The following is an 18,999-nucleotide window of genomic DNA, read 5'->3' as shown; positions in this document are numbered from 1 at the left end:
TTTTATAAAACTTGAGTTACTACCCTCTCTTTTTTTTTCTTTTTTTCGGAGCTGGGGACCGAACCCAGGGCCTTGCGCTTCCTAGGCAAGCGCTCTACCACTGAGCTAAATCCCCAACCCCTACCCTCTCTTTTTACATGCGTTCTAAATAGTCGCCATTCAGAGCATGCTCTGAAGGGAAATAAAAGTCAAGGTTTCTAAAACGGTAGGAGTTTTAGACATTGACATAACCTCATCGGTATAAATTAAGTTCACCAATCTCTGAACTTATTTTCCATATTTTTATAGCTGTATGAGAAGATAGAAATGTCTATTATTTCACATGAGACATAAGACTGGGATTTTTTGCACTTTTGGTATGGGTGGGATATACCAGAAACATAATTCTATATATTTTTGTACTGTTTCCCCAAATTTGTCATTGAATGAGCTTCTCAGCATTGCTTATATATTTCTAGATATTTTATGCTTTTGCTGAAGACTTACCTAAAAAGCATGGAGTACGGTGGCTAATAATGGCAGGTCCCCATTTTCCCCTTCTCTTTAGCTTCTGTTTTAAAAGGATGCCCTCCACCACCCTGGCTACTTTGAGTCAGGTGCCCGGCGGTACAGGGCTGGCTCCTGTAGTCTACCAAGCCCTTTGTGATGAGCTCATTTTTCATGAGGACAAAAATATTCAACTCTTTAAAGAACTACTAAGACAAAAATCCAGCCTTGTTTTCAGAACATGGCTTTCTTTATAAAACCCATTAAACCAGTTAAGATTCTACCTGTTATTCTCCATTCTGCTTTGTTAAAGAGGCTGTCCTTAGAAATTAAATAAAATCCAGCCCAATACTTTAACTAAAAGTGTATGCTTCACTGGGGAGAGGGGCCTGAGGAAAGGTGCAGAAGGGTCACTGGTTCAGTTCCAGTTTAAATCTTGCTAAGAATTCCGCTTACCATTTCCTATTTTCAAACTACCATTTTAAATCATATACAAAAAGGCATAATTTCATAGTATCAAAAATCAAGCCTCACATGGAAAAATTATCACTTTATCAGTCCTAGGTATCAGGGATCTATAGAAGTAAAAAATAGTTTACAATTACTGTAACAGTCATAACTAAGTGATAATTTAGAAGCCATAGAATATCTGTAAGAGTCAGTTAATCATGAGATACTTCTAAGCACCTGCAACAGAAATTTTGACATCAAAATTGGCCCAAAACTTCCTGTGCCTATGTGTCCTTTTGTTATATGCAGTGATGTGATGATGAATTTGTATTGTTTATCCCACATGTAAGGTATGATTAATTATTAATACTATTTCCAACATGCAGACGGAATAATGTATCGAATATCTGTTGTGATTCACAATGACTTGAATCACCCTGAAGTAAGAGTGCAGAGCAAAGTAGCCGAATGGGTAAGTGAAATTATTCTATTGACTCTTTGCTTTAAAACTGTATCTTCTTTATAGACTGCAAAGATTCTGAATGAAACCAAAGCGCTTATTACTGTACAAATAATGCTTAATAATAATAATAATAATAATAACAACAACAACAACAACAACAATAACAACAATAGAGGGAGGGGCTCAGTGGATAGTGCTCTTTCAGACCATCTAGTTTCCGTTCCCAGCGCCCACTTCTGGTGGCTCACAAATGCCTGCCACTCAAGCTCCTGGAGATCTATCGCCCTCTTCTGGTCTCTATGGGAACTGCACTGATAGACGCGTGTTCACCCACCCTCACAGGACACACATAAATAATTAAACATAAAATAGAAAACGTAACAACAGTATACGACTAGACAGAAACAAGGTCTTGGGTAGAGGATACAGAAGTGAGCCTAAGTAGTCTTCATGGATCGAAGCAATAACTGTGTGCTCAGTTTCCAGATGGGAAGCAGGCTGTGGAAAGGGGTGCCTCTTTGCATCCCCCTTTCTTTCCATGGTGTTCTTTTTTATTTGTTTTTACGGGGAGAATGACTTCTAAAAATAAAATTATTTGTTTTCATTCTCGAGCCATGGGTAATATTACTAATCGTGAAAATGAGCTCTAACTAGAAACCTTGCCCCTAGACAGGATGCAATTTTACATTGCATTCAGTGTGGTTTGCAGCCCAGCATCATTGTCATCTGAGGGTAAGCATTATCAGCTACCGTTCACTTGTGATTCAAGCTTCCAAAGTAGTTGTTTGAGAACAGTAAGGATGAGTGATATCCCTAATACCCATTAGAGGGCGGGGATCATCGAACCTGAGAACTCAAAATCTGACAGAGCTTTTTGGTATTTTGGTTTAGAGAGGATAAACCAGTGAAGCCTATGCAAATATTCTAAATTTGGGGGACAAAATTGGGGGAGGGGAATCAGAAATCTGAAATACTTTTGGCCCCAAGAACTAAATTTAGATAAAGCACAAATGACCTAATTTTACACAAAACAATTTTCAGAATTTTGTCAATATGTTCTAGAATTTTCATTGCATTTTAATAATATTTACAATAAAAACTAAAGAAGTGTATGAACTAAGATCTAAAGAAGCTTTGGAAGATGACTTAAAGAGAGCAGGATCTCTCTACAACGTTGGCGTAGGTAGTCCCCATGACATTGGGCTTTATCAAAGACATAGTTTTTTCTGTTTATACTTTTTTCTTGTTCCTGGTGTTTTTATGAGATGCCAATTACTACAAAACATGTTTGATTTCATCTCAATACTTATTAAATGCAGACTAAAGAAGGTGTTAGTGGAAGGGTTGTTACTAACCTATTAGACAGAGAGGAAATGACAGTGTTTCCCACTACACTGGCTCGAATTCCTCAGTAAGATCTCTGTTGATTAGCAGATGGTGCTGGAAAGCTTTTTTTCCTCTTCAGACTTCCATTTCTTTATAAATAAGTGGTGGCATTGGGGTGGGAGTATAGTATCTGCTTCATTGATTAATGTGAAGGTTAAAAGAAACACCATTCATCCCGTGGCTAGCTGGTCCAGGAGCCCTTTCTTCATCTTTTGTTCTTGTGGTTCTTCAGTGTTTTCCCATGGTCTTTGTATTGAGACTCATCTTTTGGAGGGAAGACAACCTTGGCTCACAAAAGAATGTTCTTAAGCATTACTGAAACTCATCCTTTTCCGTTGTGTCTTCCAGCTCAATGCAACCTTCCAGAACTGGAACTACACTGTTTATGTGGTTAATATAAGGTACATGTAACTCATTATCTGAGTGACATAAGGGTTTAATTTTTCCGCTCCTCCCATCTCTGGCTGTATCTGAATACCTGGGCATATGTTCCAGTATGTATAACTGAATCAATATATTATGTGTTCTAACTTATCAAAATTTAAAAAAGATAACCAGACAGAAATTGCATTTGGCTTTCCTTAGTAAATCACACTGAGTATGCATTGGGTGTATCACCCCAGTTTAGAGATCGCTTTCTCTACAAAATAAGATGTTAACAATCTGCTTACACCCTCTGTTTTTTTAAGTGAGCTTTCATTATTTTTCGACTTACTGTTTTCACCAAACATTGCTCACACGAGTTTCCATGATGATGCTTTCATAACCTCATACTTAAACCTCAGTCAGAGATGTACTGATACAGGAGAGGGGTCAGTTGTTCAAGAAGTTCAGGAGATAGAAGAAGCAGATTCTTTCTTGGAGTGTCTTAGAGTCTGTGATCTGCTAAAATGCACAGTAGGTCTCCAGGAGATCATAGATACACAGTTATCCATTTGTGCAGACCAGGGCACGTCAGAACACACACTTGGGAAAGTTATGTTTGCGTCTCCATCCTCATTTTCTACTTCCCCCAGTTTTACTGCTGACTGAACACAGTGGATGGCTTGATAAGAGATACATGTATCTGTCTTTACAGTTTTCACCAAGACTTAGGAGAGGACAGGATGAAAGTCAAGAGAGACGTCATGGATGACGACAAAAGGTAACAGCGAGGAGACCTGGAAAGTGTACTCCCCCACCCCCGTCTTTGCTCATGACTTTGGCTGTCGAGAGGAAACATGAAACAATGATCAGAGAACAACATTTTAATTGCCTAGTCCATTCAACTTATTTCCTCAGCCTGGCTGCACACTACATTTTTCTCATATGTGAAGCTGAAAGAGAAAACAAGTTGGGTAGAAATGTTAGTCTGTCAAAAGGCCTTGAGAAACAGAGCACTTAAGAGGGATGGGTGAGCGGGGCTAACATTTGTAGCTCACCAAACTCCATCACTCCCTATTCAAAATTCCAAACAGACCTTCATGGGAAGTAGTTCTTGGATAGGAGGCAAAATTCAGGGTGTATGAACAGCGCCTGTCTAGCATGTATTAGGTCCTAGGTTCTAGCCTCAGAACTACCCAACTACTCAAATATCTCTGTTATAAGATTATAATGACATGTGATGACACATAAAAATATAAATAATAGGAGTCAAGTATTTTAATATCAACAGTCATCACTATTTTTAAAAGCTCCATTTTGAAATTTGTTTCAAGATCATGACTTAAGCACATAGGTGATTAGTGGTTACGCAAACCAGTGGGCACATAACGATCTGCCCTTGCATGGAAGGAAAAAAACAGTTGTGTTAGAATTGTGTAATGGATCTCCATAGAATTGTAAGAATCGTTTGAAAAGTGCATGTTCTTAAAAAGCTTACTAGGTTTTAATTTACTGATCTCATGTTATAAAAATGTAGCCATTGGGTGATGAAATTTCACCGGGTAAACATGCTTGGTGCCAAGCCTAATGATCCAAGTTTGATCCCCAGAACCTACATGGTATGAGGAGAAAACTGACTCTCACTGGTTATCCTTTCACCTCCACATATGGTCTATGGAACCAACACACACACACACACACACACACACACACACACACACACACACACACACCACATGCATTTCAAAATATAAATAAAAAAATGAAAAGAAAACATCCTTGAAGATAATGATGTCTACTATGGCTACTACGAGAAATATACATAAAATTTTATTTGAGAGTTGACCAGAAAACTTTTATTATTTTCCCTTTCTATTTAATTTTTGAAAAAACAAATGTTTTAAACTTTGTCATTTCTGTATGTGGTCAATAAACTGAATCACACTGTCTGATTAGGTTTTCATTGTGACAGTCATTTATGATTTGAAAACAGAGTAACATATTTCAGGGTGGTAAATGACAAGACTATTCTTCTCCTTCTCCTAGGAAAATAGTCCTTTCACACACTTATTACATCATGTTGAGGCTCCATCAATGGATCCAGCAGCAGCTAGAATCCTCTGTGGGTGTTTATCTAGCATCTGGGACAATGGTAGCTTGGAGTGAGACCAGTTCCCTTCCTTAGGAGCTGAGCATCCCACCAGCTTCCTCACAAAGGTTCCTATTTACTGATAACACTAGACATCAGCTACAGTGGGTGTGTGTCAGCATCTCAGAAGCGCTTGCACAAAAGACATTTAAATAAATAAAATCTCCATTTCCTGGTCTTTCAAACCACTGAATAAATTTCACAGAAAATTATAGGGCAAACGAATCAATCTTACTTGTGGGAAAATACATTTACTTGGTTTTCCTTTGTTAAAAATTCTCAGCATTGTCTTTTTTTATAGCTTCCCCCTCTTTTCAAAAACCCATTCTCTGCTGCTCTCGTGCTCACTGACAAGGCTTTGTGGTCTCTCTCCTAGTTTTCCTTTTGCACAGTCTACTCTATTTCTTTCCGCAAGCTCTTCCTTTCAATTCAGTCTGGCAGTTCCAGCATCAGATAATGCTGTTGCATTTCACTGCTTGGACAGGCAGGGAACCTGAAACCAGAGTGTCTGGCTTATACCAATAACGAATGGCTGGTAGTAACAGAGATAGACCTTGACCGTTGTAGAACCATAGAGTTGTGTCTGTTTCCAGATGGGAAAGAAAAATAACACAGATAAGGATTGCAAAAATGTGGGCTACTTCTTGAATGGTTCGTGTTATTCATGTATCGAATACACCCACAATAATGCATTGGAATGTTCCCACGAATCATTAGGGTGCTGTCCTGGACATGGTTGTGAGCTCTCAGGAACCAGAGTGGCAATGCTTTTCTTCTGACAGCCATTTAATCAAAGACACCTTATCATATGCCATTTAGAAAGTGATCAGGGCTTCACTGTACACCATGTGTCCACATCTATGCTAGCCTCGTGCTGAAGTCTGGCTTATGTGTGAGTGTGTAGTAATGGATCGTTTTTAGAAGTAAAAGCCTTTGAGAGAAGAGCGTGCCACTTTGTCCTTGAGATTTGTCCTTGAGGACAGGCTGTGTAGCTACTACATCTAACCCTTGAACAATAAATACTTTCCTTATTCCTTATTCTTCTTTTAGTATCACAAATGTGCTAGTTCTGTATATACTTCTATTCTTACAGACAAAGTTTCATAAGTGGAATGTGCCATCCTCTGTGCTTTGAGGATGTAATACCTTCTCTTCTCGTGAGCGAGTGAATAGCAACCAATCTAGATGATAAGAGTATTTTTCTTCAGAGTAGGGAGGAAATACAAATGCAGCACTGTCACGTAAAGCACTAAAAAATTCTCCTTTGCCTGACAAAATAACATCCAATACCTTCACCTCAATACTGAATTTTACCTTTGGATTTTTGCTATTGGTAAAAACTGTGGTGATAGCCTAGCTGTATGTTTTGACGGGGCTTTTAAAATCTACTCTTTTATTCCTACATTTTTTTTTTGATTCCTACATTCCTTTGATTCAGAAAAATTTCAAGCTCATAAATTCTACAACCATTTGCAGCATCATAGTAGTCAAACCGTATATTTTTAGTGTTCCTTTTACACGTTTCCACCATACAGAGCACTTGTAAAAAGCTCCATATACGGCCATGCATTTTATTTGTAAAAATAATACAACAATTTCAATACAATGATTCAATTTTTTTATCTGAAATTTTAAGTTTTGTGTATACAGAAACAAAAAGAAGAATTAAGTTTACTATATCCTCTTTTGAGTTGAGTAGATACTGTAAGTATTATTATATAATATATGAGCTGTTGATATTAAAATATCAATATTTCCGAAAAATACTGGGGTGCCATTATAAAATTCTAAGGGGACTATCTTGTAAAATCTATTCCAGGTAGTGTGAACATTGTAGTTTGTACCATAGAGAAAGGCCAAGACTCCTTCATTGAGCTTTTCAGTTTCCATGTGTCCTTGTGTCTGGCTTACAGTTTAAAGAACTTCAGTCCATTATCATCATGGCAGGAACAAGAGCAGCATCCAGGCAGACATGGTGCTGGAAGAGCTGAGAATTCTGTTATCTTGATCAAAAAGCTTTCTTCCGCAGTGGATGGCGCTTTGAGCACAGGATCTCAAAGGCCCACCCCAACCGTGACACACTTCCTCCAACAAGGCCACACCTCCTAATAGCACCATTTCTCCAGGGCCAAGCTTAATCAAACCACCGCATATGGCACTCATGTTCTATTTCTCCCACCAAAAAAGTCCAAGTCAGTGAGCAACCGAGGAACACTGTTCTCTCTGATATCTTTTTTCTAGGTTGGTGCTCTGGGCCCTTCTAGTCTACAATGCTACCAATAATGTCAGCCTGAATGGAGAGATGATTGAACAAAAGCTTTCAGCAAATAACGCATCACTAGAGGATGGCATAAGGCTGTGCAAAGTGGACGTGAAGCAGCTGGGTACGTGAGTTCAGCTTATGTGATTTACACATGCAGAGTTAACTAGGTCTCTCTCTCTGTCTCTCGGTCTCTCTCTCTCTGTCTCTCTCTGTCTCTCTGTCTCTCTCTCTCTCTCTCTCTCTCTCACACACACACACACACACACACACACACACATCTTCTGTTATCTATCCGCGAAAAGTATATTTTTAATGATAACATTTTGTTATATGGAGTCTGTTAAAAATGTGTAACATTACATTAAAGATTATCTCAATACCTTGGAATCTTAGGGAATGAAGGAAGCAAACTGTTTTTCTTATCTTTTCTCATCCTAAAAGGAGCAAAGTACCAGAATAACCTTGACTATCTTTGGCTTCCATTTATGGGATTAAAAAGCTGTCTATATGCATTTATAAGTACTCTCATGAAATAGCTAATGAAGATAAGGTCTTTATTATAAAACATTTCTTACTGTTGTGTTCTCTCTCTGTGAATGATGCTATTGCCTTCACAGGATCAAGCCGGGAATCTTGAACAGAGAATCAGTTCTCAGCAACACACCTTCCCCATCCTAAGCTCCCATGATACATGCGAGCCAGCCTGTCTTCTCCCAAGCACCCATGCTTTCATAGCTAGATTGTGTACACACCTTTTACTGTAATGACCCACTCACCTTCACCAACATAACTTCAGTGATAGCCACAAAACCACCTCTCCTTAGAGGCCTTTTCTGAAATCATCATATGGAATAGACATCGTCATGGTTTAGTCTTTGCATCAGATTGTTAAGAAACCTTGTTCCTCACATACCTTAGAAGAGAATACTCTCTTATTGGGCTTAGCTACATTCTTATTCATGTTTTCTTTAAATATTTTGATCTTTAACATGCAATGGCATCTTATTTTTAAAAGAAAAAAATGCTTGGCCACGAGCACGTAATACTTGTTGGATGAATGAATGAATGGATGGGTCTTAATGGTATATACGTTTACAAACAAATATTTAAAACCATATGCAACAAAAGTAATTGCTCTGGTGTTAGTCTAGGAGCAGTTATATTCTCACTAGGGATTTTCATAGAAATCGGGACAAAAGAAGATCTTGCTGCTTTGCCTCTGGTGTACTAGGAAGCTGAAGTACTCTTCACACCCTCCACCCCCTGAGCTTGCAAACAACCAAGGCCAGATCCAGTGTGATAAATGACCACGTCTGCAAATACCTGTAACAGAGACCGTGGACACGTGTAAACGGTAGCCACAGTCGAGAAGTACTAAACAGTATCTGGGGCTCTGTGGAAGTACATGATTTCTCACAAGCAGGCTTCCATAGAACTCCCGTTTCACACATGAAGGTCGCTGCAAAGAAGCACAGTAACAAATGGCAGGAAAGATAAGAGTGCACACCCTTGAGGGACCAGCCCCATCTGTCCTCAAGGGCTAGACAATCTTAGGACAGCCTTCTGTGCATACCTGGGTATTTAACTTATACTGGTCCTTTGATATTGTTTTATAGGTTTGTCTAGAAGTGACTCTTTGAACAAAGGGTTGTTGCATTGGAAAATGAAAGCTTAAAACCTCCTAAATTCAAAAGGCAGTTTGGAAGGTCATTTGAATTTCCAGTTGGTTCCCATTCATTCTCAGAAAGACTTGCTGTTTCTTTAGCACTTGGAAGGTTCTATTGGGGGGCTGGAGAGATGGCTCAGTGGTTAAGAGCACTGACTGCTCTTCCAGACGTCTTGAGTTCAAATCCCAGCAACCACATGGTGGCTCACAACCATCTGTAATGGGATCTGATGCCCTCTTCTGGTGTGTCTGAAGAGAGCAACAGTGTACTCACATACATAAAATAAATAAATCTTAAAAAAAAAAGAAAGGTTTTATTGTGGTGGTTGGTGTCTTGCTGTGACTTTAACACTTTCAGTGATAAAATCTGAATCATATTTGCTATTGCAATGATGTAGAGCAGTGGTGCTCAACCTTCCTAACTCTGTGACCCCTAATACAGTTTCTCACCTTATGGCCACCCCCAACCATAACATTTTCATTGCTATTTCATGACTGTAATTTTGTTACTCCTCTGAATTTTAATGTGAATATTTGATATGCACGATATTTGGTATGCAACCCCTGTGAAAGGTTCGCTTGACCCTGGAAGGTCACGACCCGCAGGTTGAGAACCACTGACCTAGAGTATTTTCACACAAAGAGTGGAAGAGTTTGGAGAAAGAGATAAGACAGGTGAAGCTGGCTTGTCGAAACTTCCTTGGTTTTTCTTTCCCAGTAAGCATGTGGGACGTGTACACCACAAGAACAGCTTAGCCAGGAAGCATTGCGTGCACAGCTTGATCCTCCTTCCCCCGTTTTAAGCTGATTACAGCACATTTTGAAATTTTCAGGTTGGTTCTCAATCCCTGCCCTACTTATTCTCTGAATGTCATTCCTTTACTAATATGTAGTTAATGGTTCACAGGAATGAGCACATACATTTCATTACTACACAATGTCCTTTTATTATCAGATGGTTTTGGTAAAGTATTATAATTTTTGTCTCAAAGGTATGCATGTCCTTGCCAACTTTGGAAAATTCTAAATATAAAACACTGGTTATTTTGGTAGTATATAAATAGTTACTAAATTCCCGGGACTGTCATTGGTTTTCATTCTCTACCTTTAACTTCAGAAAATTAAGGGCTGGTCTATCTCATAATAGCTCTCACTTTCTTCTAGGTATGTGTAACACATTGGGGGATCCAGAAGGCTTCAAGTGGACAGCCATTTCTCCCTCTGTCTACAAACAACCCTGTCCAAACAAGCCTGGCTTCTTTATGATGCGGACATGGTAATTCTTCCTTTGACTTTTGACTAGCCACGTGTCTGAGTTTATGATCCCTGTCATAGCTGTACTCATTCCTTGTGTTGATTTGAGAAGCAAGACAAGAATCACACACATGTGGGTGGATAGATATGAGGAAATAAATATTACCTACAAGGCTGCTTTCCTCCGAACAGTGAGTTAATCCGATTCTCCCCAAGAAAAGATTGAGAAAATTGGAAAGCCAAAGTGGGGCTCTACCGCAAAAGAACCCTGCAGCCAACTCGGTCTCGGAGCATGCATCAAAACCTCCATGACTTCTTATCCATCTGGGGGAAGAGAGAATTGGCAGGAGGGGAACAAAGATCAGATCCAGGTTGGGCAGCCTGTTGACACAGACTGCCAAGACACAAGAATTCCCTGCATGTCTAATAAACCTTAGATGAGACCGTTGCATGGATTGGCCAAACCACTCTACATATCTCGTCCTCCACCCTCTGCCTGGGGCCCAGTTAGTTCTTTCTGGGACTCAGGAACAGAAAGTGCCTAAGTGTGAGTCTCCGGCATCCAGGGCTGTGTTTGACACTTGCTGTGGAGAAGAGAGAAGTGCTCTAAGATTTATGGACGCAGGTTTGAAATGTGGCCCTACCTCTTCCTGGCTCAAGGTCTTGGGAAAATTCCTTGGCTTCTCTAAAATGCATTTCCTCTTTTACAAACGTGGATTGAAATCTACTGTCTAGAGTTATGTGAAATTGAAATTTGAGTTTTCCAGTAAAGGTCCTTAAAGCAGCACTTGACAGTGTATGTGAGGCCAGGATGCAGGAGGTAGTCAGTACTTCCCTTCGAGAGGGCAAACTACTGACTGGTTTCCCAATAGGGATTCCTACCGTCGTTTATAGCATTCTTTTCAAAGGGAATCTAGCTGAAAATGAACAGTTGCCTTTGTTAATTGTGATTTTATTAATGTCGCATATTTAAATGCCACTTTGTTGTTTGGTAATTATTACAGCCTTTGTAACGAAACATCCACCTTCTGGGGCCCCATCGATGCCTCCAACTGTTCAAGTGAGTTCAATCTGTCTTCCCTCGCCAAAGGCATAGTGACATGACCTCATCATAGTGAAGGCTTTATTCTCTTCAGATGTGATGTTCGCTGTGCGGTATTACTGTAATATTAAAACTAGAGCAAATGAATCTTCCATGTATTTTAGTAAGAAAATCATAGATTTCTGCATATTAGCTTTGTGTTATATTTATAACCTAGGGAAATAAAACTGTTAAGAAAATTACACGGAATATTTAAAAGTAATGTGCGAATTGCTACTTCTATCGATTTTTCCCATGTTTCTGCATTATTTTTAAAGTGGAAAGCATGTACTTAGCAACTTCAAGGTGACATTGATCCCTCTCAATCATTTGTATCCCTATACCACAACTTCATACTTAAGAAATCTGTCCCTTAGTGTAAAGAAGTATTACCTTATAAAGGTGGGGGAGGGGAGTGCATGGAATGCCCACTTCCTCCAGTTGTATAATAAACTATTTATACCATCTATTCCTAGAAATGTCCCAGGTCCCCAGGCATGCGTCATGTTGTTTCTCTCCCTCCTTCTAGGACAATCAAACGAAGTGGCCAATGAGATTTTAGACTTAACTGGGGATGGACAGAACCTCACCTCGGCTAACATTAACAGCATTGTAGAACAGGTCAAGCGTATCGTGAACAAAGAAGAAAACATCGACAGAACCCTTGGTTCCACTCTCATGAATATATTTTCTAACATCTTAAGCAGTTCAGATAGCAATTTGCTTGAGTCTTCTACTGAGTAAGTATCCCTTCCCTGCCTGTTCTGACAACATTCCCTCTCTCCACATGCTGTGTCCTCACACTCCATAATTCATGACTCTGAGATGCATAGGTGTTTCCCAAGGTCAGTTATGAAGGAAATGCTAAAGCTCTCTATTTTGGAAGGAAGTATAATTTACAAAGTAATTAGACTTTCTAATATAAAGTCCCCCAAAGCATACCCGGTATGTTGCAATATATTTTCATTCTAAAACTGTGGCTATCTGGGATTATTGTAACAGTGAGCCTGCTGTTCTATACAGTTCTGTGAATTTCTAAAATGAAAACGCTTAGGACAGGTATAATCTTATTTCTTTGTACTTTATTTCTACTTGTTATTGACATTGGGGTCTTTAATTTCTTCTCTTTCCTTCCTTTAAGTAATATTTCTTTGGTTAAGATGTATTTGTTAGCCTGTTCTTTAGGTTATCTGATCGCTACTGAATTCATTGCAAACGCTTTTGCAGAATCTTTTGGTTTCTCAAATAATATCTTTGGAAAACAAAATTTATTCCTGTTGATTGCCCTTAAGATGGTACAGTTGGACTGGAGAGATGGCTCAGTGGTTAAGAGCACTGAATGCTCATCCAGAGGTCCTGAGTTCAAATCCCAGCAACCACACAGCAGCTTGCAACTGTCTGTAACTCCTGTTCCAGGGGATCTAACATCTTTATATGGACACACATGCAGGCAAAACACCAAAGGACATAAAATTGCTATTAATAATAATAATGGTAGTGGTGATGATGATGATGATGATGATGATGATTATGAGACAGTACAGTTTCCTTGAGGATGAATCAATTACTGTCATTCTATGTTTTAGCTGATAACATTGGGGTTTGCGACTTTTTTTATGACTGTATGCACTAAGATCAAAGAACTTAAAGATAATTTCCTTATTAGAGTTTTCTTGGGTGACAAGTACCTAAAACACGGTTTAATCTAACAGTGATGTCATTTTCACTTCTTTAGAGCTTTAAAAACAATTGATGAGCTTGCCTTCAAAATAGACCTGAATAGCACCCCACACGTGAATATTGAGACACAGAATTTGGCCCTTGGAGTCTCATCCCTGATGCCAGGAACCAATGCACCTTCAAATTTTAGCATTGGCCTTCCAAGCAATAATGATTCGTATTTCCAGGTAACAAATCCATGTTTGTTTTCATTTTAACCAACTAATGAGACAGAACAAATTTACTGGCTCCTTAATATTAGATACTTAAGGAAGTCTGGGTCTATGAGATGGCAGATAACTCTGAATGTTGGCTAAAATGGCATTGGCATCTGTAGGTAAAATAGAAATAAGTATAGGAGGTAATGTTTCATAGCCTAGACGATGAAGTGTACCTTCTAAAGGATGTGAGAAGATGCTAAATGTTAGGGCATGAGTACAGACCGCCATGTTGGAAGTATGGGTTGGGAGCCAGTTTAAAGAGATAAAAGTCATATTACCAACCTTCCGGTGGGAAGTGGCATAGGAGAAGCCTTCTCCTTGCCACCAATTCTTGTACTGGACTTTAGTAGTCCAGGAAATACATATTAAAAACAATTCTGGGCCTTGTCCTTGAGCTTCTAAGATGATAGGCTCTGTGTGGGGCTCTGGCATGTGTAGATTAGTTACGTGCTCCGTGACTGCTGCTCTTGGGATCATGTGTTTCAAAGCCACAAGGTAGAGGCTCTGCAGCAGCCAAGGACAAGATGAGGCTGGACAAGTAACCTGGGGCTTGAGTGACCCCTTCGGGTCTGTTAAAGTCACAGCTCGGCTAGTGACTTCCAAGTGCCTACCTTGTTCCAGTCAGTGTTGGCAAGCACAATGAACCCAATAAATGCAACACCATTCCTAATCTGTGAGGGGATCTCAGTGGAATATAATTGGTTGTTTCGTTTTTACCTCTTAAGATAAATCACAATGAAAAGAGAAAAAGGTCTAGGCATGAGATACAAGCAAGACTCTTTTGTTCTTTTTAGATTAAGGGTCTGGGGGCTTGCCAGGGGTTTCCCTATTTGAACAGTACAAGCTCCACTAGTGTCATCTCATACTATGAAGACAGACAATCTCTAAGGCCTGAATTATAGTTTGAAGGAAAATCATACCTGAGGCTGTTCTTAGTCTAGCTGTTTTTCAGTCTGTAGTCCATAAAGCAACCAGGGCGAGTGTCAAAAACGACTGAGTTGTTCTGTGTAACTCTTCCCCATCCCGAGTATGTCCCTCTGCACTTGTCTTATTACAAATGAAGGTCATGATTTCAAAGCAAGACAAAAACAGATATTGTCTCTTTACAGAGATAACTGATCTCTGACATTAAACAAGTTTGGATTGAGCCCATAGTCTATGGAGAAGGACATCAAAATCTGACACTTTAAAATCTCACTCTCGTTCTTGAAAAATATTCACTGGTCTCTAGCATTGTGGATGTGCTTTAGAATCAAACTATTCTTGTTTCAACTCCAAATGTCATCTCTGCATCTGAGTACCAGAGACTTAACCAGGAATTCCAGACTTCTGCAGAGGTCAAGGCCAACACTGCCACTTTATATTGTGGTCCTTGCCATGTTCTGTCATCTGACTCAGCCTGGGGACTGGGCTACCATTACCCTCACGATGACTATTCTACCACTGCGTTTGTGTGTGCCAGATGGACTTCGAGAATGGACAGGCAGACCCATTGGCATCTGTGATTTTGCCTCCAAATTTGCTTGAGAATTTAAGTCCTGAGGATTCCATATTGGTGAGAAGAGCACAGTTCACTTTCTTCAACAAAACTGGACTTTTCCAGGTGAGAACTCATTGAATTTATTTAGTTTCCCAATTTTAAATGAACTATCTTTGCTCAGAGGTTAAAACATTCAGATTCCTTTGAAATACACCAACAGTTATAGAAAAATTAACCTACTATATTTTCTAAATTAAAAAATAATATAAATGTTTAAATATTTTATTCAAATAATCTCTCATCTAACAGTATGTACTTACTTGAGTTTTAAAAATAAATATCAGGCTAAGATGTATTATCTAATGAGAACTTGAGTTAGTTATGATGCTACTATTTATTATTTGTTAATCCTTTTGTTCTCCAGACCCTGAGGCCTCTAGAGTTAAAGCATTTGTGCACCAAAGGAAAGGATTTTTTTAACTCAGCAGGAAGCACCTTTTACATAATGAGCGGCATTCTTGGCTTTAATCATTTTTCCCATTAGTATTTCAAATGACCTTTGGCATTCTCATATCCGCAGAGTAGGGTGGCATTGTGCTAAGCACATATTATCATTTTTATTGGCATCAGCTCAGATACTAGATGGCCCACTGCCAGCAAACACTAGTGACCCTGGGTTGCCTTTATGAGGCCAACCCCATCGAGAGCGTTTTGCTGGATCCTTTCTTTAGAAGAAGAGTTACCAGTTAAATTCAAGATATTAGTGTTTGTTCAGCCTTGTGCCCTGTGCAGAAGAGCATTTTGAGTCTCAGGTTCATAGGAATGTTTCTCGTATGGCCATTCCATACCCACTCAGTTAAAGGAGGAGAAAACGACTGGGCCTATTGCCACACTTCTGTAATCCCAGTACTTGGGAAGCAGAAGGAAAGAGAAGGAGAGGGAGAGATAAACAGGGATAGAGAAAGAGAGAGAATAAGAGAGATAGAGATGTAGAGAGAGGGGTGGGACAAAGGAAACGAATATGGGAAAATGTAATTCCAAAATTTTAGACATTTTATCTGCAAATTGTTTAGAAACTGGTTTTTAAAATATTATGTATAATATAAATGGAACCTTGACTTTTCTACAAACTTGGAGTTAGGAACCAGCTCAGCTTCCTCAGGCTTGATGAAATGTGTCTTGTCTTCAGCAGTAGGACCTTATCAGTTTGTGGAGAGTGATCTGTAGCTTTGACAATAGCCTGCGTTAATTGGGGTTTCCATGAGCACCCCTTAGCCAATAACTCAAGAAAAATAGCCTTTTCTGGAACTGCAAGTTTTTGCTTTGTAGTATAACATGTCTAATTAGTGTTTTGTTTCCTTATTACTTGGGGACTCCATTTACATTTCTTTCATATGTGCATATATTTTAGGAGGCTTCTACAGTAGTTCAATTTTAGAATTTTGAAAGTAAACTAACATATAGATGGATAGATAGATATAGATATAGACATAGATATAACATAAAACAAACAAAAAACCAGTAAAAGGTTTGTATATTATCCCCATGCTCTAGAAATAATAGGAGCATTTTCAATATGTGCTGGTCACCCCCAACCCAAGTCAACTGTGTTGATAGTAATGGACACAAAAAATTAATCAAAACCTCTACTTTACAATTATATTTGAAATTTAGGAGATTGTCCAATTATTTTTCATACAACTGGCTTATAAACTGTGGCATAGAGACATTCAAGTTTGACAAGAAAACAAGAATGAAAGAGAAAACCAGAGAACTTGCTAGAAAGACAAATCGGTGCTCCAAGTCATTGGAAAACACAGATCCAGGGACTTTTCTGGCCACTTAATTTCTCTGTGAAATCTTCAGCTGCTGTCAAGTCCAAAAGACTAAAAGGCAGATGTTCTGAGAAGGACTTTAGTCCAACCAAATTCAACCGATGGTAAACATATCAGGCTGTTGGCATGGGTATAAATGATGAATCGCTTTTTAATTTTTATACTGTAAATAATTTCATCTGTTTTCTAGAGTTGGGAAATGATCTCATTGTTTCACAGCTCCTTATGAGTATGTATGATTGATGAGTTTGTATTGTTTCAGTTGTCAATTGGCTTGCATCATCCCAGTGATGGAGAATAGAGCACTTCGAACAATCCCTTATAATGCTGCTTCGTGCTGTGCACTCAATATATTTGTTGTAATAAGGGAAATAGCAGAGACCCTTCAGGAAAGCCAGCAATTGGAAGTCATAAACAGGATGTTCTAGAATTGAAGATCTTAAGTGTAAAAGTTGCTGACTGTTTGCTTATTTTGGAGCATGAAAGTGTGTGCTTATGACTTGTGCACGCAATCTGTTCTTTTCTTTAAAAGGATGTTGGATCTCAAAGAAAAATCCTAGTGAGTTATGTGATGGCGTGCAGCATTGGAAACATTACTATCCAGAATCTGAAAGATCCGGTTCAAATCAAAATCAAACATACCAGGACACAGGTAAGAAAATGCCACAGGTAGTGGTTGGGGAGTGCACATTATCTCAGATAATGGTAAATGACAGAGAACCATGATAACACATTTTATTCAGATGACAACCATCCTCTAGAAGGGAGATGGGCTGGTCAGATAGGTAGGCACCATGAATGGCAGCATCCAATAGTGTTGGATGGTACCCTAGGATCAGAAGAGAATGGAAATGATCAAGAAGGCTACTGTTTTTAATAAAGTGCCTGACACAAATACAAGGACACAGACACAGTTTTTGACAGGAGTTGTGATTGTCTTCTTCTTAATTTTAAAGTCAAAAGTAATTACAACTGAGGAAACTCAAAGGACAACTGGAGAGAGTAGACTTGTCCTTTGGTAGATGTGCAGTGGCTTAAGATGTTGCCAAGTTTAGCATTCTTACCTCAGGACCTTCTCTGTTCTCCACTTCTGTGCTACAGAAAGATGTCCTATCCTTTTCAGCTCACAAACAAGTGTATTCACTTTTATAGAGCTTCTTAGTAATGGTCTCACAATTGCCAGGCAGGATGTGAGCAGGCCGATAATAGCTGAGGATCTGGAGTTGGAACACTGAATTCACTACCCCTTATCACGAAGCCTCAGAGACCTCCTTACTCATCTTCAGTCTTATTTGCCTCAGCATCCACAAAGGAAGACTTGTTTATTCCCCAGAGTGAAACACACTTAGTAGAACTTACGATCTTTTAAGTAGATAGTTCATTTGCATTAATTTGTCAACAGTAGCGACCATCCACTAGTTTATTTAATTTACCTCAACGGAAACTCTGTCCCCATTGAACATCATTTTCCTGTTGTTACCTCCCAGGAATCTCTAGCAACCTCTATTCATTCCACTTTCCAGCAGTGGTAATTTTATTTTAAGTCACCTTAGAGAACTGTACAGTAGTTGTTCAGAAGTGGTCTCTAAGGTCAATCTGTGTTGTATCACTTGCCTGAAGGGCATTCCTTCAAAGACTGGCTGATACTCCATTGGGAGAACACACCAGATTTTATCCATTCATCCACCGATGCTCACTTGGGTTGCTTCTATTTTTTGGCTATGTTTTGTGAATAATGCAATCTGGTGCCTAGACATATGCGAGAATTGTAAAGATGACATGAATGTTAAGTTATAAAAAGCTTGGCTAGACATGAAGAATAAGAATAGAGTCAGTATTTCATGATGGAACACAGAGTGAATGTCCTTAAGAAAAGTGAGTGTCATTCTTCCTGGGGATCCCAGTTGATGTACATTTGAAGTGTCTAGGAGAGAAGACCGACCCAAGCTGTTGACCTGGTCAAGTAGTACTGGCATGGTGGTACTGGTCAGTTGCAGCTTTAAAACAATTTAAAATATGATTTTTCATGTTTATTTTTATGTTCATCTAGGAAGTGCATCAACCTATCTGTGCCTTCTGGGATCTGAACCAAAACAGTAAGTTGTAAAATCCTGGGGGGCTTAATATAGATGAATAGAATTTCAAGTATTCAAGCACCCTCAGTCCCCTCCATTTCACCCCAA

The 18,999-nt window shown here is 39.1% G+C and overlaps 1 protein-coding gene across 6 annotated transcripts in view; it reads left to right on the top strand.

The window, feature by feature from the left end:
• The window catches only part of Adgrg6 (adhesion G protein-coupled receptor G6), a 141,682-nt gene that overhangs the window by 96,025 nt on the left and 26,658 nt on the right, over positions 1-18,999 (top strand). For all 6 annotated transcript variants that reach the window (XM_063261282.1, XM_218313.11, NM_001427850.1 and 3 more), the window contains 11 exons: positions 1,323-1,408; positions 3,134-3,186; positions 3,864-3,929; positions 7,539-7,681; positions 10,391-10,502; positions 11,485-11,540; positions 12,091-12,301; positions 13,297-13,468; positions 14,964-15,104; positions 17,349-17,468; positions 18,867-18,912. In XM_063261282.1, the coding sequence (XP_063117352.1) occupies positions 1,323-1,408; positions 3,134-3,186; positions 3,864-3,929; positions 7,539-7,681; positions 10,391-10,502; positions 11,485-11,540; positions 12,091-12,301; positions 13,297-13,468; positions 14,964-15,104; positions 17,349-17,468; positions 18,867-18,912 (1,206 nt within the window). The remainder of the gene's footprint in view (positions 1-1,322; positions 1,409-3,133; positions 3,187-3,863; positions 3,930-7,538; positions 7,682-10,390; positions 10,503-11,484; positions 11,541-12,090; positions 12,302-13,296; positions 13,469-14,963; positions 15,105-17,348; positions 17,469-18,866; positions 18,913-18,999) is intronic.

Source organism: Rattus norvegicus, chromosome 1, assembly GCF_036323735.1.
Source record: "Rattus norvegicus strain BN/NHsdMcwi chromosome 1, GRCr8, whole genome shotgun sequence".
Taxonomy (NCBI): domain Eukaryota; kingdom Metazoa; phylum Chordata; class Mammalia; order Rodentia; family Muridae; genus Rattus; species Rattus norvegicus.
Note: the sequence above shows the minus strand (reverse complement) of the source record. Positions and strands in the feature narration are given on the sequence as shown.